Source organism: Halyomorpha halys, unplaced genomic scaffold, assembly GCF_000696795.3.
Source record: "Halyomorpha halys isolate HHAL.00 unplaced genomic scaffold, Hhal_1.1 Scaffold499.1, whole genome shotgun sequence".
Classification (NCBI taxonomy): Eukaryota; Metazoa; Arthropoda; class Insecta; order Hemiptera; family Pentatomidae; genus Halyomorpha; species Halyomorpha halys.
The window spans coordinates 333,658-356,319 of NW_027110524.1; the positions used below are offsets into that span (position 1 = coordinate 333,658).

General features: G+C 30.9%; 1 protein-coding gene across 1 annotated transcript in view; it reads left to right on the plus strand.

Annotated features, from left to right (window-relative positions):
* Positions 1–15,627, plus strand: part of LOC136796077 (cadherin EGF LAG seven-pass G-type receptor 3-like) — a 17,916-nt gene extending 2,289 nt beyond the window's left edge. Inside the window, exons 4-17 of the mRNA XM_067048683.1 lie at positions 1,252–1,404; positions 1,522–1,688; positions 4,148–4,262; positions 4,462–4,710; positions 4,841–5,001; positions 6,623–6,757; positions 7,703–7,970; positions 8,152–8,352; positions 9,764–9,914; positions 11,049–11,277; positions 12,985–13,114; positions 13,545–13,674; positions 14,001–14,144; positions 14,715–15,627. Coding sequence (XP_066904784.1) covers positions 1,252–1,404; positions 1,522–1,688; positions 4,148–4,262; positions 4,462–4,710; positions 4,841–5,001; positions 6,623–6,757; positions 7,703–7,970; positions 8,152–8,352; positions 9,764–9,914; positions 11,049–11,277; positions 12,985–13,114; positions 13,545–13,674; positions 14,001–14,144; positions 14,715–15,082 — 2,601 coding nt within the window. The 3' untranslated portion in view covers positions 15,083–15,627. The remainder of the gene's footprint in view (positions 1–1,251; positions 1,405–1,521; positions 1,689–4,147; positions 4,263–4,461; positions 4,711–4,840; positions 5,002–6,622; positions 6,758–7,702; positions 7,971–8,151; positions 8,353–9,763; positions 9,915–11,048; positions 11,278–12,984; positions 13,115–13,544; positions 13,675–14,000; positions 14,145–14,714) is intronic.
* Positions 15,628–22,662: the final 7,035 nt, after the last annotated feature.

A 22,662-nucleotide genomic window follows, 5' to 3' on the forward strand; every position in this document is an offset into this window, starting at 1 on the left:
TCTTAGGGGACATATGTCCCAGAATAAAGTTATTTTTTCATTTCATTTCATTTATTTCATCATTAAATTATTTTGTTTCATTACTTTTAAAATAAAAAGTGTGAGGGCACACTGTCAGCCCAACTGTGAACACTTACTTTTCATCTTATTAATTGAATTCAAATCATTCTTCTAACTGATTCTTTGAGAAGTCCCAGGTGAACAATACTAGAAACGGGAATGTTTGAATGGTTCTCATCCTATTTCTTCCAATTTATTCCCAGTCAAGATCAAAGTATGACACCTGGTTTTTTCATAGAGAATGATGATATCTCTAATGGACATAATATATATTTGGTTTCAGTAGGTTCTTTTATGTCAACTGTAAGAACTGGCTATAGTAATTTGCATTCAATCTTAAAGAAAATCATGATGTAATACTCCTACCAAAAATAATTATTGCAAAAGATTTTTCAGCTAAGAGAAATAGCCTTCTTATCAGACTCCTTCCTCACCATTTTCAACTCAAGAGTGTAATGGTGGATCCAGGTTTCGTCATATGTGTTGATGCAACTCAAAAAATTCTCCATTCTTATCAAAATTAATTCAAAGGTCTCTCACCAATCTGTAAAATGAGGTGTTTTTGATCTCAGTTAACAACCTCAGAACTTATTTTTCTGAAACCAGGGTAAGCAATTATAATGGATTGTGAGTACTATCATAGATGATTCTCAATGCTGTCAAGACTTTTTCTGAAGTAAGCCATTGATCACAATACTCCCAAATAGAACAAATATTGTCGCCAGTTACACTTATCCTTAGGAGCCTATTATAACTTTTATTTTCAACTTTTTCTCATTTTTCTCCAGCCAGGTAAGCAGCTATAATTGACTGTGATTATCAACTCAAATTCTAGCTGAGCCTGCTACTATTTATATTAGATTCACTTTCTTATATTAATATAAATCCATGAAAGTTTTATTAATAGAAGCTTTGTGGAGGATTAAATAGATTTAAAAATTGACTAATAGAACTTAGGGAGGAAGATAAAAGGATTTATTTGTTTTGATGGTGAAAAATCAAGAAAAGGTTTAATCCTATTGAAAATTAGGATTTCTGTTCATTTTTCCACCATTTGTAAAAATAAATGGTTCTTTGGAGTTTGATCCTATTGAACTTTAGGATTTCTATTAATTTTTTCCTTGACCTTAAAAATAAATAGTAGCTTTTCAAAATATATGCATACTTGAATTTAGAATTTTTTTTTTCTAGGGTGACAACATTGCTTTGACTTGTGTCTCTCCAAACCAGAGGGTCTCCTATACCTGGACAAGGGATAAAAGCCTGTTTGCTCTGACTCCTGGCATTGAGGTTTGGGAAGATTTGAAACCTTGGGGCTCGATTCTACGAATAACTAATATTCAGGTAAATTCATGATGAAGCATTTCATGGATTGAGATTAGATGAATAAAACTTAAAGTTATTTTCTATTTCAAGACTAACTTCTTCCACTTTAAAAATTAGTTGACTTTTGTATTTTAGAAAAGTCTGACATACACATGCCACTCTCAGACTAGGTCTGCAACAAGAGAGCACAGTATCCGTATCAATTTGCTGACCCCAGGATATTGTCCTGAAAGTGAGCAAAGGGGAATCATATGGAAACCGACAGCACCAGGAGCAATAGCAATTGAAGATTGTCCCCCAAGGTATTTTTTTATTTATTTATTTTTTTTTTTTGATCCCCTTCCTTGTCAATTCTGACATACCAGGGATGGGGGGATTATCTACTTGGTATTACCCTATTCTAATACCATGGTGGGGGATTTGCACCTATTATTCTTATATGTATTTAATTTTATCAATCTAAATAATAACTTTAGATATTCATTATGTACATTCACTGCTATAGATATGCACTATGTGTATACTTCAGGACCTGTCCGTGCCATACTTCAGGTATCCCGTGTGTATGTTGCATTTTTATTAGTGTGGAACAAGGAGTGTTGAAATAGTGAGACTTTTCTGGTGATTAATGCATATATTTTTGATAAGACCAAGTGAAATCCCTGGATGGGCAATTAGGGTTAGTGTATTAGCTTTAATTATTATATTTCAATAATATAATATAAGACAGAGCATTGGGTGTCTCATAGATAACGGAATATGGCTTATGTAGTGACAGGGTTGAAAGTCTCTCTGCCTGTAGTCAAATTTTTTTTAAGAATAATTGATAGAACTGTTTATCCGATTTTTATGAAATTTTCATATTTTGGATGAGTTAGTATTTATTTGGCTCTATCTCTCTACCTTTGCTTACACCTATGCAAACTTATTTTCCTTGTTGTACCAATATTTTAAAAACAGCTCATCTCATTTGGCCTAAACTTGGAGGGATTTGTGTGAAAATGGATTACTTTTAATTTTATCAAATTTCATCCACTACTTTCTCTTCACCATGCACCAATGTATTTACATACCATGGATGTTTCAAGCTTCTTTCAGATTTTGTTCTTAAATCACTAATCAAATTTAAATAAATAAATAAATTTAAATAAAAATAATAAATTTATTCTTAAACCTTGAAATATAAATAATTTTATTCCTACTAGTTGAACGCGGGGGTGGTGGTCACAAACAAAATGTTTTTACTGTTCTTAATGTTTTATTAGTTACGGTTAAATAAGATAAAACATTCTTACTGTAGTAAGAACCAAAAACAACCAATCCTTGGTGGCAACTACTAACAGACTGACCGTTACAAACGATTCAATCGATATATTCACAGTTTGCCTCAGAGTACAACATGTATACAATAAAAAATAAATTTTTACATCTCACTTTAACACTACTATATACTATAGGATATATAGTATATAGTCTATTATGCTATACTCTTATTCCGTAGAAATGGTAAGGAAGCTGTACTGACCATTTACTTGGCAGCGATTTATTTTTAATAAAAACTGTTTAATAAATTTCAAATGATTTATTAATTGATTAATATATAACATGCTTCAGTTATTAAAAGGTGATTCTCAAACAACTAACAATATTCATAGAATTCGGGGGAAAAGTCTTACTGTATTTAAGTATTGATTAATAGCTTACAAAAAATCATTTAAATTTATTTGTTATCAAGTTAGAACTCGCTGTGGGATATTTCAAAATGTATTCTAAAAAACAGTATCTATGTTATGGACAAATTAAACCTAAAAAAAAAAAAATAGGAAATATATGAATTTGAATGAATTGTGGGATACCAAAGCCTGTGGCAGCCCTAAAGTTCTAAACCTAGTCTTGGTCACCTCTTCCTGTTTAGCTCTCTACATGCCATTTAGATACTATAACTTTATTTATTTATTTTTTTTTAAATTAGAATTAATTAGAAACATGCCTGTTTCTTTGGTCCCTGCAGCGTCATAGTGTCACCATCTACTGTTTTATTTACAAACTAAATAATAATACCAATTTTCTACAACACCTTTCAGCTCATGAAAAGAAAGAAAATTATTATAGCTCAGGTTAATACTTTTTCTCTTTCAACTACCTGTTGCATCTATCATAATAAACCATACAGAAAATATACGTATTTACTTTTTTGATTATGAGATTTAGTGAACTACATTTTTACTGATTTATTTTTATGTTTAAAGTAAAGACATTATAATATAATAATGTTTATTATTACTATTAATCTTTACAAATCCGAAAATTTGGAAAAACTGAAGGTATCCATACCAATAACTTGAACTTTTTGTGATTACATATTTATACATGAGGATCCAATTTTTTAACCATTTTTTAAATGAAGAGCTGATGGATATAGAGAATTTTCCAAATAACGCTGATTTTTCTCTTGATTATTTATGGCATGTGATGTGATATCCTATACAATTATCTTTATAGAGTCTGACAATAACGGGTTTGAAACTTAAAATTTATGCCTCCATTATTGTGGCATTTTTCCCCCACCATTTTACCTAACAGCTAACCTAAAAAGGCTCTGAATTGTTTATTATTATATTTTTGTGAGAATGGTTTTTATTGGAAATTCGTACCAGAAAATTACCCGTTATTTGATAATAACTCTAAAGTAGTTCTATATCCAGTTATTAATGAATAATATTGAAAATATACTTAATTTCCATGGATGATTTTTTTGCAGATATGTGGGCCAAGCTACAAGATATTGTATGACCTTGAGGCCAGGAGAAGCAAACTGGGAGGAACCAGATTTTTCTAATTGTGTCGCAAACTCTTTGAACCAGATTTTGGCTGATGTATGTAGAAAAATAATCAACTAAACATCAATATTACTAAATTAGTCAACTATTCATTAGTAAATTTATATCACTATATTTTACTTACCTTTAAAAATATATCTATTATCTAACAACAAAGATTTTAAACAGGTGGTTCCAACTTCAAATTCAGAATTTGATTCTTATAAAAATAAATTGTTCTGACCAGTAATTTTAGTTTCAGGCTATTAGCCGAGGTTACATGAAAGTATCTTTGTGGTCCGTGTTGTCACAACTATTTTGGTGGTTCAGTGGCCAAGTGCCTTGCTATCGCGGGGAAGGAGAGCCAGTCCTTAGTTTCCTACAACAAGTGATAGCATTTGTCAACCTCACTTTCACTTCCGAAGAAATAACTAATGTTACCAAGGTGTTCTATGCGAATGTAGATCTATTACTATCGCAGTCAAATTCTTTTATACATACTAAGGTAAACTATATTGAACTAATCCATATTTATCTTTTGATAATCAATTTTTATATAATATTATTTCAATATAATGACATAGTTAAATTATCCTCACTATTAAATATAATTATACATATATTTGTGCTGTTAGAAAGTGGGAGAGCTGCAAGCTCTTGTTGACCAGTGGTCTCTGATGTGGGGAGAGCACATGAATTCTACTTCTGGGCATCTGTTCTATAATGAATTAGTTATTGATGCTGTTAAGTTACCCAGTGACATGCAGTATCGTTACTACCTTCCCATGCTTCCTAAGTAAGTTTTTTATTATAAATGATGAGAAATGATCCTTTCATAAATTTGAGTAAAATAAGTTTTACATTATAAGTTTTGGATATAATTATAACCCTATTGGTATATCTTAGTACCACCAAGCTCTTATGCATCAAGGTGTGTTACAAGTAATGTTCACTCAACATTCAAATTTCCCTGTCATGAGAACTAGGTATTCTGGCTATCTACTGCTATATCTATATTAGTGTCTCCAAATAAGAAGATATCACCATCAAAAACATATTTCAAAAATAACATGGTGTGATTTTGTACCACTACAATACATGAAGGGGCAGAGGCTTATGTAAGCAGTGCTTTGTAAGAAAGCACTTTTTTTAATAACAGTTGTCCAAGGTGATTTGTGAATGGTCACACTCAACCATCATAGTTTTCTCCAATTAATAGGAATATAATGGATAGTTAGAAATAATTAGACTTTAGTGGTCATCTTATTTTCATATTTTAGGACTTTGCAGTCCTAATTTACATTTTTGAAGGATAGCTTGAACTATGGTTCTATTATATACATTTAATTCGATAAACTATTTTCCTACAGAGTTACTGTTTTTATAACATATTGTAATATCCTCCTTTATGAGTAAATAGTTATTTTTTATATATAAATGGTTTTTAATATGTTTATATTTTTATGTATTGTTTCAGTATTGTTTATTTGTTGTTTTGAATCAAAAAAGCAAGCTAACCAATTTTGTTCAGTCAAAATGGATTGGAAAAGATTATTAGAAAAGCCGGCGGTACCATTTCGAAGTCGGTAGAATCGCTGTCATGTTGAGCAGATTCAAATATTTTAAACTTCCCATCATTATTGTAGTTACAGTAAATTTAAGAAAAAATAGAAGTAAAGAATAAGTAGTATTAAAGAAAAATATTCATAAAAAAAAATCATATGGAAAACCCAAAACTGTTGTGCTACAATCGATGTTTACATGGAACATCTAGACAGGAAGTTTGGTTTGGAGACTCATTGGTATTTTAGGCACTGAGGGGATGACAGCTCCTGGATGCAGGAGGTCCAAATCAACCTTTGTCTACTCTCAGTTGTAGACATCTTGAAAAAGAAGACATCAAAAGAGTCATCCGAGAAGAATAAGATACTTCGTTGTTTGGATTGCGGAGAGTTTTGTTTGTGTGTTGAAAATGGTTAGAGAACCAAATGCTTTGTTTATAGACAGTGTTAGTTTGTGAAATAGAAGTCATAAAAAACCATCAGTCATCATAGAAGAGCATAAATTGGTTAGTGTTGTATAACATAGAATTTTAAGTATATTTCTAAAGGTAGTTAATAATTTAGTTGACTATAAAAACATGCCATGAGATTAAGAATCTATAATATTATATATAATTAAAAACAAAAATTCTCACATTTATTTAATATTTAATTTTTTTTTAACCTTGTCAGCTTCATAACTACACTTTAGATATGATAATTAACTAAAAACTTTAAATTTTCCTTTTATTTACTAATAATAATTTTTGAATTTTACAATATGTAACATTAAAGTAATTTCTTTTATTTTTCTGATCATAATGTTATTTTAAATGCAATTATATGATTATTATTTTTTTTTTTTTTGCCTTTCAGTTATCCACGTTGGTACTCTGCAAACATTGCCATTGATGTTGTTACCAAGGCAGGAAGTCAGATGAATACAATAACTATAGTCAATTACCAGAACATATCAAAGTTTTTACCTCAGATTTCTTCACAGATACTTAGGTAAGAAAACTGAAGCCATATTTAGAACTAATCAGTCACCCTCTGTTAGAGACGTGACGGCTGTGTGGGTTCGGGTGCAAGTCCCAGTGTGCTAGGTTCGGAATGTTGTTGTGGGTTCGATTCCCTCCTGGGGCAGTTAAACATTAATTTTTTTGGCAGTGCCGAAGAATAAATCTTGACACTCCCACCTTCGTTAGTACGCGGCAGCAACCTAAGTAGCCATCAGGGTTTGGCAAAAAGGACCACTAGGCCCTCTTGCCAGACTTGTTCCCCCCACCAAATACCAATACCAATACCAATATATGCATTTGTAGTATCCGCATTCATAATCTTGTCCCTGCTTAGCATCATAAAGGTAAGAGGTGGCCTTCACCATGACTTTAACCAATGTTTAAATTCAAATATATAATTCAAGTTGAAATGGATTTCACCCTTGTAACTCTTATTCATCTACAAACATTGGCAAAAAAGACCAGTAGGCCCACTTGCGGTATTTGTTCCCCTACCAAATACCAGTATCACCCTTTGTTTGTATTAGAATTTCTGAATGTAATATCATATTTAGTTAATTTTAAATGTATACATACAGTCTGTAAATTCTTTAGGGATAAGAATTTTCAGGAAAAAAAATTCAATTACTTATATTTCAGAAAAAAAACAAAAACATAGGTCTCAAATTTTATTTTAATGATATATACAACAATGTTTGTAAAAAAGTTGTTGTTGTTTTAGCTCAGAAGTGGTTGATATATTGAATTCATTACTTTACAATTAAATATCTGCATCTTCTGTTGACTGTTTGGTGTCCTTTTGTCCTAGCTGAAATCCCTTCTGAACAGATATACTCATGGAAAATTTGCTTAAATATTTATGCTATCTCTGGAAGAGATATGGTCTTCTTAAATAGATTATAAAACATTTTAAGATTATTAATTTTTTTTTTAGGGATGGTACAGAACTGCTATATGAAATGCAGTCCAATGTTGTCAGCATTTCGACACATGGAGACATTCAGATCCGACTCGAGCTGACCCTCCCTGTGACCAGCCACCTGAGGACTAGTTGGAACCTGACTTGCGCTAGGACTGATCTTGTTGGCATGGACTGGGACTTCACTTCGTGTCGTATGGTCCTTCGTGCTGGCAACTCTAGTCGCTGTCTCTGCCACAGGCCTGGTCTATATACTACACTTGTTACCAAACACTCTTCTGATGTAAGTTATTATTTTCTATTAGTTAATATTACAAAATTATTTGTATTATTTCTCATTATCTTTGTGTTGTAATAGTAATTAAACATAACGACTATGCACCATCCTTATTTATACTCATATTAAACAATTTTATTGTAAATGAATTCATTTATGATTCCAAAGCCATTTATTGTTTCCTTAGGAGCCGCCAAGTTCCAGTAGATACTTGCCTTCATCAGTAGTGGCTTTAGGGTGTGGTAGCTGCCTCATTCTGTCTGGTCTCACCCTACTATTGATTGGCATTCGAAAAAACTTATTGCATCTCCTCAAAGAGCAATTCTGTTTATCTATATGTATGCTAATGGCCATCTTTGTCTATCTGTCATGCATGGGCCCTCTCTTGGTATGTGATTTATTAATCTATCCAATTTTTTTATTTATGTATCCAATTCTTATTAATAAATTATTACTTTATCTAATTCAGCTTTGAATTATATTTTACAATCAGTTCCATTAACTATATTATTAATGATCATTAAATCAATTCTTAAATTATTGAGATCCTTTTAAATTAATGAGATGATTTATTGAATTGAATTATTATGCTTCTTCTAGCCTGAATATTGTTGCTCTTTTAGATAATATTAAATAAATTCTTTGTATGCATATATCAAATATAAAACTCTTCCAGTTTTTATACCACCATCACTATTCTTACCTAATTCTTAAAGTTTATTCCATACAAAATCAATTATTCACCTTCCATTCCACAAAAGGTGTTTTACTGGTTTTATTTCTTTTCAATAGTTTCTGTATGTTACTTTTGTTGAATGCGAGGGTGGTGGACACAAATAAAATGTTTTTACTGTTCTTACTGTTTTATTAGTTACGGTTAAGTAACATAAAATGTTTTATTAGTTACGGTTAAGTAACATAAAAAGTTCTTACTGTTTTATTAGTTACGGTTAAGTAACATAAAACTTTCTTACTGTTTTATTAGTTACGGTTAAGTAACATAAAACTTTCTTACTGTTTTATTAGTTACGGTTAAGTAACATAAAACGCTCTTACTGTAGTGAGAACTAACCAAACAAACACATAAGCTTGAAGGCAACCTACAACTGCTGTTGTAAAACCGTTGCAAGCTGGTACATTCCATATATTCACAGTTTGTCATAGAGCAATGTGTATACAATAAAAAATGAATTTTTACATCTCACTTTAACAATTTTTTCAAGTAACTCTGAAAATAGATTCCATGTTGGTTCTCAAAGTGTATGTCACCAATTTATTTATTTATTGTTTTTTCCCCTTTTACTTCCAACATCAAATCCTCAAAAGTTTTCTCATACTTCCTAATAAAGCTTGTAATAAACTATTAGTATCATTCAGCTTCTCCCAACAAGCTGATTATTCGAACAAACCTCATACATTTTTGTTCATTACTAAGTTTCTGATCTTTCTTCTCTAAAACCATTGCTTTTTTTTCCATTATCTCCTACATACATCAATGACTACTAATAATAATGCCTTAAACAAATTTCAGGATTCTTAAGTTTTATTTCTTAAAACTATTCTATAATTTAATATATCATATAAACTTGATGTTTTATTTCGTAATTTCAAGCATGTACTCTCATATTCGTGAACACTTATTTATGATGAACAGTTAAATATAACTATTTAAAAGCCTAGGAACTATGTATTTATATCTGATCATTTCGACATAAAGTGTTTAACAAAGACTTTTGAAATTTTAAAGACTATTTTATATTCTTCAATTCTAAATTAGCAAAGCATTTTGACTGTTATAGGTGATGAATCAATGGCTGGTAATATTACTTGAATTTTTGTTCTTCATTTCAATATCTTCTCACCTCGGAATGCTGCTCATCATATTTACTGAAGTAGCATTTATACCTCACTTCAAGAGCACCAAACAAATGGTCTTTGGCCTAACAACAGGTTATTTTGTTTAGAGTATGTGTGAATAATTGCCATCTTTATTCATTAACTATATTTGGAAAACATACCTCATAAAATTAGGTTGGAAAGAAACCATATACTAAAAACATAATTTATAATTAAATCACCATTTATCTAACTTCTTAAAAATCATTAAACAGTACCCGTTTTAAGAATGAGATTGTTTTCCAAAATAAAAAAAAGTTATTGAGGTTCATTGGTTGCTAAAGAAGAAATAATGGGTAAAAGTTTAAAATATGTTTTTAATGATTGAAGAGAAACTATATTAATTATTTTTCAACTTATTGGTAGAAGAAATAATACTAAGATTTTTAATGATTGTGATTATTTATTTTGTTCCCTGATGTATTGTTTTATTCTTATAAGATTTCCTGGTTTCAGAAAATATTTTTGTTATTCCTATTGATAATTTATCAGTACCGGTATTTTAATGAAACTCTTCTAAGATTGTTTCGTAAAATTAACTGCATTTTCTCGTTTAGCTTATTTTTTTCGCTAGCAGTGGGTGAATGTTAATAAACTGTTTTGTAAAATGATCTGAAACGTTTCTTTAAATTTATTTGATTTTTATAATTTTTCACCTTAATAAATGCTATTATGTATTGTCCTTGATGTATATGTAATAAAATATTTGAAAGTTTTCAATGAATTGTCCTTTGAATAGTTTTAAAAATTAAGTATTAATTAGGTTACTATCTAGTGTTATTCCTTATACTGGAATTATAGTAAAGCTAAATATTATAATTTTTCTCAAAAAATAAAATAAAATTGGATACTCAAGAGTATTTATTTTTGTACTGTTGTATAGTAGTTAATTTAACAGCCTTCATCTTATCTATGCCTTTTGTCCTCTGGTATCTATGTGTCTGTGGCTTTTTCATTTTATAGCCAACTTTCTTAATTATGGTACAGTAATTAATAGAACTTGTTAGTCACCAGATAACAAAGATTCTGATATAATTTCTAATTATATTCCACATCACTATTAATTGAATTCTAAAGCATTTCACTAATTTTGCCTACACGAGTGTCCAGTTTTTTAAAGTGTGTAAGCTCATACAGCAACAATAATTAAATAACTATTTTTTTAATTATTATAATATTGTTATGCAGGTGCTACAGTACTACCTTGCTTAATCAGTTGGCTGGCTGACTCGTTTTCGCCTACTAGACCCATGAACTGCTGGTGGCTTCCTATTGGATCGACATCCTTCTACACAGCTGCAGTCTCAGCCTTTTTGATAATATGTCTATTCTTGGTACTGTTTGTCAGCCTATGCAGAAGGCTCAGATATCTCAGAGCCATCAACAGCTCAAAGGTGAAGCAGGTGATCAACCTTAGGTAATGTTATAATTATATTTAAATAATAATTTATGGTATTCAACTATTGTTACCATATTTAGTGCAGCCCACTTAAAAATATTTTTTTTTACTGCATCTAACTTTGTCAAACATATCTTGCACATTATTGATAATAAATGCATAAAGCAATCATAAAGTTTTTTACTTTTCTTTCACATGCTCTGCAGTCTTTTTGTAGGATTCCATTGTACATCACAGAGGAATTCTTTCAATTCTGATGAGTTCAATCCTATCATAACTTATTTCTGCTAAATGAGTGTCCTCGACTTAAATGGTGTTTTGAAGTAATTAAAATCATTTTTGAACTTTTATAAGTCAATTTCCAAATTCGTATAGATGATCTAATTTTATTGATGCATCAACAGCCTGGTGAATTGAGGCCACTACATCTTTTTACGGCCACTGCTTATTCTTATACTATTTAAATCCATCATCCTTATGTATTCTATTAGTTCCACCGTAAACTTATTGAATGTGTTATATTGCTATATTTCATTTCATTAAACATGAAATCTTTTAATTTTATCTTCTTTCTATGCTATTACTATGTGTAAAGGAGTCTCTATCCAGTAGAGCTACTCCTGTTGATCTCCCCTTAAATGCTTTATTTGGTTGAGGGATTGGCCTCATTTACATCCAATTCTTTGTACATATTCCTGATATGTTACTCTTCAACTACACTTTGATCTTCTACCTATGGGTAGGATACTGTTCATTGACCTTTTACCTATGTCTACACTGGGTCGAGCCTCCAATATCTTTCTCTGCCATAATTGAATGTAGGCACATAGACAGATTTATCCACATATATCTTAATTTTCTTAACTACTTCATGGTATCTCATGTTTGCTACTATTAGTGTCCTAATAATTATTACTTTGCTATACTATCCTTTACTTATTATCCTTATAATACTATTAGTAATCAGGTAATATACCTATTTTACTTTGGGTATTCTATTCGAGATTTCTGCATCTATTTTGTCAGAGCTACTAATTTGAGTCTCTAAGTAGGTGTATTCCATCACTATCTCAAGTAACTCACTATTTCAGGGCAAATGAACGTCTTCCTGTTCTTCCCTCACCATAACCAGAACTTTCCTGCTTGGAGCTGTTTACTAAGAGAACATGTACTCAACACTATATATCAGAGAACTTACCTATCAGTTAAAGGGCAATGAAAAATGATCGATCAAGAAACTACACAAGCATTTAGAGATGATGAGAGAACGAGATTTAAGGAAAGAATTGAATAAGGAAAACAAAACCTCATTGTAAAATTAAATATGTAAAAGAAAATTTTAATAAAAAATCAAATAGAGAAAGAAACCTCAGAAGAAACTGGTGTAATAGAACATAACTGAGGAATACCTTCACTTTGAGGATGTTGAGGGTCTGACCGTAACGTGTAGAATCATATTTTACTTTCATGATCCATTTATTTTGTTTTTATTTCTTTCATTTTTCTAAACCTCTTTTCCATGTTTCTTAGTACCCCATCATACCTCTAGTATTGAAGAATTTATTCATTTTATAATATGGCTCTTATGAGAATCTCTTAAAAGTCTTAATGAGTCTTATTATCATATGACAGACATAAAAACTAGTCAAGAAATGTTATATTAAAATGAATAAGGATTAGTTGACCTATTGTCAAAAATGTTTTAAAATTGTGTTATATTTTCAGGTTAGGACTTATGAAAAGAGCCTTAGTTCTATTCATTACCATAGTATCAGTGGCTATTTCAAGTGTGTTATACTCTAACTCTCCAAATGCAGTCAATATCTATGTTTTTAGCTCTCTATCTGCCCTAATGGTAAGTGGCATTATTGTGTAAATTGTGATATTTTATACTCCTCATTTCACTTTCCTGTATTCAATTGATATAACTTATAAATGAATTCAACACGGGAAACTTGCACTAAACCATCAATAAAGTGTTTACTTAACCCATCTATAGGTTGAAAAAAATAGCCTTATATTGGTACAATTAATTGTAATTAATCGTTACCATTACTTAATGAATCACTATAATTGTAATTGTCGTCTAAAATTACAATTCATTTCTGCTCAACAGTGATACATAAATGTAAATTTGAAATTTACTCTTTGATTTTTGTTTTATTTACAGGATTATTTAAGATAACTACAGATCTTTTGTAAAACTTATGCTTGTAATTTTTTTTAATATGAGCTAACTAAAGATGTTTACTATGTATATATTTATTTCACTTTCTTTTTCTCAGGGATTCCAGACATTTTTCTGTTATATTATCAGTAATGAGTCTTCACACAGCACAAAATTTATAAAACAACTAAAGTTTAGTTCAAAGGACAAAGAAATCATATCAGAATCTGATTACAATCTTTTTAATTGTAAGTCTTCATTCTTAGTTACATCTAGCTTTGAAAAAAAAATAGGAAATTACTGATTTACTCATTTTCTTTTCTGTATAATATGTACCTCGATTTCTTGTAAAGTCAATATCTATAAGTTAGTAAAAGTTATCTATATGTAAATCAAACTTTTTTTTAAGACATTGAAAAGTTATAAATGCATTTAATTACTTTTCATGAAGGTATGTAGTATATTTTTAAAAATCATTATTGCCTTTAATTCAGTATCATCTTTTCATGAGGAATGAAGGACAAATAAAAACTAAAAATATTCGAATAATCACAAGTAAATATGTATTTTTTAGTTTTCACTAAACAAGAGCCCGAAGTGGAGAGTGAAAGCGCTCCTCCAATTGTTAAAACAGAACCAGATATCGCATTACTTGAAATACCTGAAAAAAGGCTTACTAAGTCAAAAATAGACTTGTTTACTAATGATTCACCTCATTGTAAGTAAACTAAACTGTTAAACTTAACTTATCATTGTTAATAATATTGTTAATTCATTATTAATAAGTTTTATTTTTTGTTAGAAAGAACAAGAAGTGTTAAAATTAATCTAACATTGATATAAGATTTAGATTTCATATTAAATGCACTGGAGCCTCAGTGTGATGAATCTCATGAGGTTTTGAAAAATTGTGTAACATTGAGTGATTCGTTATTTTGAAGTTGGTTGTATCAAGGTTTGGTTGGTTAAAAATTTGTTATATTGAGGTTCTTATACTCATTTATCTCTATAAAACAAATTCTATGTAATTCAACCTCATTAAAATGTGTGATGATAAATTTATAGTAGTAAGAATAAATATAGTATGAAGAAACATTAATTCATTAAATAGGGATGATAAAAAAAGTGTTCAAATAACCACTTATTGTTATAACCTAATTAAACATAGACCATCCAAGTGAGAGTTGGTAGCAAATGAAATAAATATATAAATGTTAATTAGTATTATTGTTCTTTTTATACTCATAATATATTTATTGTCACTTACCAAATCTTTTTTAATGTTTAGATGAAGAGAAGATAAATGATGTGGAACTGGAGATTTATCCAACCAGCCCAAAGAAGTTTTTCAAGGGAATCTCTGTCAATCCAACTACTTCAGGGATAGCTGTCTTAGATGTAGTACCGCAGGTTAAGTGTGTTAGTGATCAAAGAGAATCATTAGTGACTAAAGTTGATCCTCCTTGCGATCAAGTATTAGACGACGACTTATCTGAAGTGAGCCCTTCTGAGGTACTCAACAGAATATCACATGATCTAGACTACTTGCTTGATGGAAGCCAATCACCTCAATTGAATGATTCCTCTGAAAGGCATAAATCTGGAAGTGGCTCACCGTCTAGTGGCTCCAGTGGTATTGGGAAAACAGCTTTATGAATTTCACTTTAATTTTACTATAGACTAAAAATACATAAATGCTCAACATTTCAGGGTAACTAACATCATTCTTTTCCATTTTATTTGATTCTGTCTTACTTCAGTCTAGGTTCATATTTATTAAAGTTGAGCCTGGCATTCAACCTATTGATGTTATATTTTTTAATTAAATTTGTATGTAGATATGTACATATGTAAAATATATAAAATTGAACTAAGTGTTACATAATTTACTTTTAAGACTAAGTATTCATGGAATGGAAACATTTCGAAAATTATCTTAATTTTCTGAAAATTTGTATATATGATTAGTTATAAAAAGATTTCTTGGGACCCATCTTTTAGATGGGTTACTCGGTATAATCCGATATAATATTACATGATGCCATTCTAAACTGATAAAATGCCAGTAGTCAATGAAACTGAAACTGAAATCATACTCAAAAAGAGAATTATAATGTGTAATTTGAAAAAATTTACAGTACAGAATTGTTTGGTTATTTTTTTAAGATAGATTTTTTTGTCTTTATTTATTTATTGCTATTTACAACTATATATTATAATACATTTAGTAAATTTTATCGCAGTTAAATTGGAGTGTTACAGACGTGTAGAGAAACTACCCATTGGTAGCACTCTGACGTTTTACATTAGCAGGTCTCGTGGCCATCTTCCTTTTCAGGCGGCCATGAAGGATTGTCAGGAATGGAAGAGGAGGCAAGGTTAGAAACTTTGAGTTTGGCTGGTTAGGGAGTTTGTAATGGAAGAAATGATATCTGGTTCGGGCTAGATCGGGTTACATATGGAACATTAAGGTCTTTATGTATGATTTTATTTGTGACAAAGTAAGGAGCATTGAGGATTTTACAAAGGATTTTGGATTGCAATGATCGGATGCGAGAGGAATTGGAAGGTTTAGTAGAGCCCCAAAGCTTCACTCCGTATGTCCAGATTGGCCTTATTACAGTCATGTAGATCAGTCTTTTGTAATGAATTGGAAGTTTAGACTGTTTGTCCAGTAAGTGCTGTAATAATCGAAATCGACATGCAGTTTCCTGTCTTTTCAGGCTTATGTGAGGATTACAGGTTAGTCATTTGTCCAGATGTAGTCCAAGGTAGCGGATCTGTTCGACAGTGGTAAGATCAACAATATTAAAGGAGACTGTAGGGCAGTCGGTTTACGATGAAGGGTAAAGGTGATTTGTTGGGATTTATTTTAATCCTCCAATTATGACACCATTCTTCGAGAGCTGTGATATTAGATTGGAGAGTTTGGGATGCAATCAAAGGGTTATTATTAACAGTGAGCACACATGTGGTATCAACATATGTGGTGAGAATAGTGTTAAGATTCGTTGGGACGTCAGCTGTATTGACAGTGTAGAGGATAGAACCAAGGATACTACCTTGAGGAACACCAGCAGACTGAAAATAGAGGGATGAATAGGAACCATTGTGGTTTACTTGGAATAATCTATTGATGAGAAAGGAACAGATGATGAAAAAGTATGTAGAAGGTAGGAATCTATGGAGTTTGTAAAACAGTCTCAGGTGCCAGACTAGATCAAAAACCTGTTCTACATCGAAAAAGACTTCCGCACAGTACATTTAGATAGATTTATGACAGTAATTTATTACTTGTTTCATCACAGAAAAAATGCTGGTTTTACAGTATGCCTGCTGGTCTATTTTATCATTTCTGTTTTAATCTCATTCTTATCTCATTTTAAATCTTTTTTATTCAGTTTACTAATTTTTTCTTAATTTTGTTCAGTATTGTTTAGTTTATAACACGAGATCAGTTTTACAAAAAGATATTTTATACCTTGTTTTGATAACAATACCAACACTTTGATAACATCTATTTGCTAAGATCTGAAATTCTCTTCAACTTATCTTTTCTTGGCCACTTACTAAGTTTTTGCCAGGTATTCCTGTCCTGGGCCACTCTCTCCAGTTTCTTACTCCCAGCAGTGTTCTGATATTCTGTGTCACACAGTCCTTCCATCTGAGTTTTGGCCATCCTCTACCTCTAGATCCTGTCCAACAAAGGTGTCTAATCTTTTTATGTATGATGATATTAACTTTTCGATAATAGCTCAAATGTTTCCGCCTTTTTCTGTCTTCTTCAACCTTGATCAGACCAAATATTTTTTAAATTATCTTTCTCTTAAAGGTGAGGATTTCATTCTTCTTGGCATTTGCTGGAGTCCACATCTCTGAAATATATCTGAGAACAGGACAGATCAGTGCAATATCTCCATTTTCCTTTTTAAAAAGCTGCTTGTGAGATGTTTGAACTGCCCAAAATAGCTTTTGTTGACATTTAAGATTCTTCTTCTTTATCTCAATGGAAAAATTATTTTCTGAACTAACATCAGGAATAAGAGGAGTAAGCTGGTCTATCTTCTGTACTAACATCAGGAATATGATGTGTAAGCTGGTCTATCTTCTGAAACTTGAAGGGACCAAACTCAATGAATATCTCAATGTATTTCTTTATTAAAAATCTCATGAAACTTTGCAAAGCCCTTATAAATTAACTTCAAAAGCACTACTGACTAATATACAGGGTAAAGCAGCAAAACCTCCCATCCACCTCTAACCAGTTTAATGGAAATTGGCAACCTATAACAAGATTGTTTTCAATTTGGAAGACATTCATTGTGGGTCAGCCAAAAATCCAAATGGTAAGTTCGCCGAGTTACCATGACAGAATGATCATTTGACAAAAACATTGATGTACCAGTATGTACGTAGGCTACTAAAAACTAGAGGACTACCTCTACCTAATGACCTCTACCTCATAGGCGGACAGCACATCAAATTCTTTGATAGGTTGAAGTCCTTTACAAACCTACTGTTCCATGAGATTGCACCTCCACCAAGACCAAGGGGTCCTTCCCCACTCTGTAATAAATAAAAGGTGTTAAATGCCAAAGTGCTATCCCCACACTCAGCGGACCACTCCTTTATCTCATTAAAATACCTTCAGGCATTAGAAAGATAATAAATTGTAAGTAATAACTGTAAATATATATTTCATATTGTGTATGTATTTTGTAAATATCTAAAAATTTCTATGAGGTTTAGAAAAAAAAAAAAAGCCACAGTCTGTATATCGCACAGCAGCAAGAACATTGGTGAAACTCTTTTTTTTTTACTATTTTCTTTGATATTTTTGTGTTCAAATATATCACCAAATAAAAATTTAAAAATTACCTCTTTATTGGAATTATTCCAACATAAGAAGATGAAGGTGAAGAAGCAGACGCAGACTGAGGACCTTATTTTTTTTTTAATCCCCCTTCCTTGCCATTTCTGGCATACTGAGTGCGGGAGCAGTGGGGTAGTGCGCGCTGGGATTGTGCATGCCACTGCTCCCAATGATCTTCATCCGTTCGGTGGGCCCTTCTGGTGCGCATCTGTCTGGGTGCCTCCTGCAGTTACCAGGCTGGCCCCCCTAGTCTCAGTCTGGGTCAGCTTCATCTTCTTCTGGTGGCTCGCCGATGTTGGGCGGTCAAGTCCTTCCCATTGTGAAATGTGTTGGCCCCACCACCTCCTTCCATCCGGAAATGAATTCCCAGAAGAAGGGATAATTAAATTTATTTATCCAGTGCTCAAAAATTTATAATTAGTGAGTTTTTTAATATAATTAGAGAGTTTTTTACAAGATATGTATGTAAATTAAACAGGTGTGTGTGTATAATTAAATTTTTTTTTTCTTTATTCTGTGAAATTTTTTCTTATGAAACTCTTTAATATGGTACAGTGTGTTTCTGGGCTGATTGAAATCCCAGTATATTGTGTTTACCACTCCTTGTTAAAGTGTCTACAATATCATTTCTATTGTTCTATTGTTAACTCTAATTCATAGTCTTTAGCTGTAATTTGTTCATCCCAAACCTGAGGACATCAGGGCCCACTAATGTCATGTAACTTGAATTTCATCATAACTGAACATAAAACATTTTAGTCTTTGCTATTAATATTTTTTAATTTACTTTTATTATGATATCTTCCAAAAATTAAAAACAATCATAATAAGAATTTGCATGAGACATTTAGAATCAAAACCTTCAATGTGAATTTTTCTAAAATTCACATCTGGACAAAAAAAGACCCACCAAAATATTGATTTTTGATAAATAAAAAGTAGTATCACAGTTTAAATGAAGACCAATTAGCTTCTTAAAGTGGTCTTTAACTAGCTAATTTATGTTTTCATGAGTATGAAATTGCCAAGGCTGTGATGATCAAAGGAAAACTTTTAAACCACCGAGAAACAAACCTTTAAATTTCCTTTTTTCAAATCTAATTATTTCTCATAAAAAGTGACCTCACTGATTTTGATTCTAAACAATTCATTACAATATATATGTATGTATAGTTGACCGTAAAAATTGATATATAGGGAGATGGTCAGGGTTGCGGTCAAAGGAGAAATAAAAATAGTTTACAACTATTTATTTTCCAACGTTTCGCCCCACTTTGCAGGGCTTCATCAGGGCTAAAAAGATACAAAATGAAACTATGTTAAGATAAAATGATAGAAATAAAAATACGAAGATATAATGAAAAAAATAAAAAAAAGTAACAAAGGCATGAGCAATAGTTTCATAAACTATTTTTATTTCTCCTTTGACCGCAACCCTGACCATCTCCCTATAAATTCATTACAATATTTTACAGTATTAAGAAATATTTGTATAAAGTAATTTTTTTTAATTTTAAGCTATTTAATTTTTAATACTTTTACAATTTAAAATTATTAATTTTGTAAGATTATTAGCTGGCTGTATGTAATGATTGTGGGAAGATGGGCAGGTGTTCTGGGTGGCGTTCAAGAAAGGTACAAAAATAGCAAAAAAACTATTTCATATTTTCTTTTATAAACTATTTCTTATTAATATACATTATTAACTGATGTTTTGCCTCACCCTAGGCTAAGAACTGAATCATGCAAGGAAAGTGGACTTTGGTTACTAACATTTTCTTTTATTTTTATACCTTTCTTGACTATTATCCAGACCATCTTGCAACAAACTAATTATATGAGTATTTTGTTATTGTCATCTTTTAATGTAAAAATATTAATGTTCATAAATGTCCGTTTTTTTTCATTTAATTTTGACAACAAAATGTAGTGTATATAATCTGCAAAGGTTTATGTGGACAATTAACCTACCATGAAAGGAAGAGCACTCTGACAAACAAAAAAATAATAAGATAATGTTGTTAACATAAATTACAGTGAATATCATCATTTAAATATGTTTATATAATGAAGTGCCTTATCAATTTTTATAAATATATTGTAATTTTATCAGTGTAATAGTGTTTTTAACTTTGAAAATTTTAATTCATCTCATAATAAAGATAGATAAATATACATGTTATGCTTGAAAACTGTTTGTTGTGTTTTAGTTGGTTTTTTTTTATGAATTTATGATGTAATATATAAATGTTAACTTTTCAAATGTTATTTTTAATAGCCTTTATATTATTTCGTCTCATATCATTTCCTTTCTTGGATAAATTTCTTATACATCCCTTTCTTTTAGTATTCAAAGTAGACTGGAATAAGATTGACACTTACAGCCAGAAATAATTGAGGCTGTATTAGGAAGAAACATGAATTTCTTATCCTCAAGCACATAACTCATCTTTATATAAAATACTATAATGATAAAAGTAGAGTCATAACTTCATAATCATCTAAGAAGGCCTTGACAATGTGTGTTCAGTTAATAAAGGTAAGCTAGTTGACAAGAAAGATGATTAGATAGGATTAGACTAATGGGTAACAACCGCTATATCTCAGAGAATGGTAACCTCGTCCTACTGAGAACTATTCCGATAAGCACGAGGGAGGTATGCAGACCTGCACTCTGCCAGAGTGATGCAGGAAAGTGCCTTTGTCCTGCTGGGTACTATTCCGACAGAGGTGATGGAGGTGTGTAAGCCCAGAGAGTAGCTATTTTTTTCAAAACCCCTTCAAAATTTTAATGGCGTATTTATAAACAATGAACTTTCTCCTTTTTCTATAGAACATCTACATTCTAAGAAGTCTTTTGGAGTGTATTATTTTTGTTGTCAGAATTTATAAAAGTGTATAATGTGTTGGGGCACACATTATTTCTGAATTTAACTAACTTAAATCTAATAAAAACTAATCCTAATACTAGGTGATCTTACGTAGTGTGTTGCCAACGCACCGGAGGGGGCAGGTGTTAACGTGTTGAATAACGGATTCGTACAGTACTGAAGTGAATCGAAAAATTTGATATATCGTCGCTTGATGAACTCCAGCACAGTAGGCAACTCCAACAATTGATGCAGCTCCGGTGGCCTCTTCCTCCTCCATGATGTTGGAGAGTAGCTACCGGAGATTACTAACTCAAGTAGTGGGTGTGGATCTGTGTTTATTACTAATCAATCCCGTCTTATCTTATCTGCTTGAGGTAGTTTCGTGCGTTATTTTGGCATTGTTTATTTATTATTATTCGATATTGCTAAGTAGTATGTACAAAAGTTAATAATATGTAAAAATAACAATACGTTTTTATAAAATACAATAATATATAAATTTGAGAGTTTCGGTGAGGCTCGAGGTGCTGCGCTCTGGTGGATTGTAGTCAACTTCTTGTTCTTCTCGCTACACCATCATTAGTTGTCAGGTTAAGTAATTTAAATTTCTAAAATATTGTTATTAAAATTCATACTGCTTAAGAATAGTTTTCTGAATATATCTACACATTCACTGCCAAAGTCCAATTTCTTTATTATTTAATAAGAATTAAGTTCCTTAATATTTATAGAAATAAATATTTAAAGAAGCATACTTTTGAAATATTCTGGCGACATATAGGCTATAGACTGTTGTTTAAGCGTCTATATGTTTATTTATTTATCGTTTTACACGATAAATACTTAAAACGAAATTTATTTACAAAGTAGGCAAACCAATAGTAGATATCAATTACAGACTATTTTTATGGTGAATCAATTCTAACAGATTTTTATTTTCATATTTTTTTTTTCAAAAAAAGAAATATGATTAATTTATATAATTTAATTATTTTAGCGTGTATAATCTATTTGTTAGAATTCGTAACTTTCAGTTAAACAATAACTTAATAGCCATTCATAAGGAGGAAAAATATATATAATATATATTATTTCTCTCAAAGTGGTCGATTTAACCCATATGAGTGGGAATAAAAAATTGTTTTTAATTACATGAAAGATAATAAGTAATAACATAATTGAAACTAATCATCCTATTGTATGTTATTCTTATTTCTTGAATGAATCCCCAGCATGGTTTGTCTTGGTCTCTGTGTGAACAAGAATGCTAATTTTCGGCTACTTCTGGGAACAATTCCCAAAGCACCTTTGATATTCACGCAATTAAAAAAATAATCATTCTTGTTAGTTTTTGTTTACTAAATTGTTTTCCTTATAAAAAATATATTACTATGCGCTGTTCTCACAAAGCTACCTCACGTATCAACGTATTAACGTAAGCAATTTCTAATGGTATCAAGACGTTTCATTAATTTGCCTATCCTGAGTCC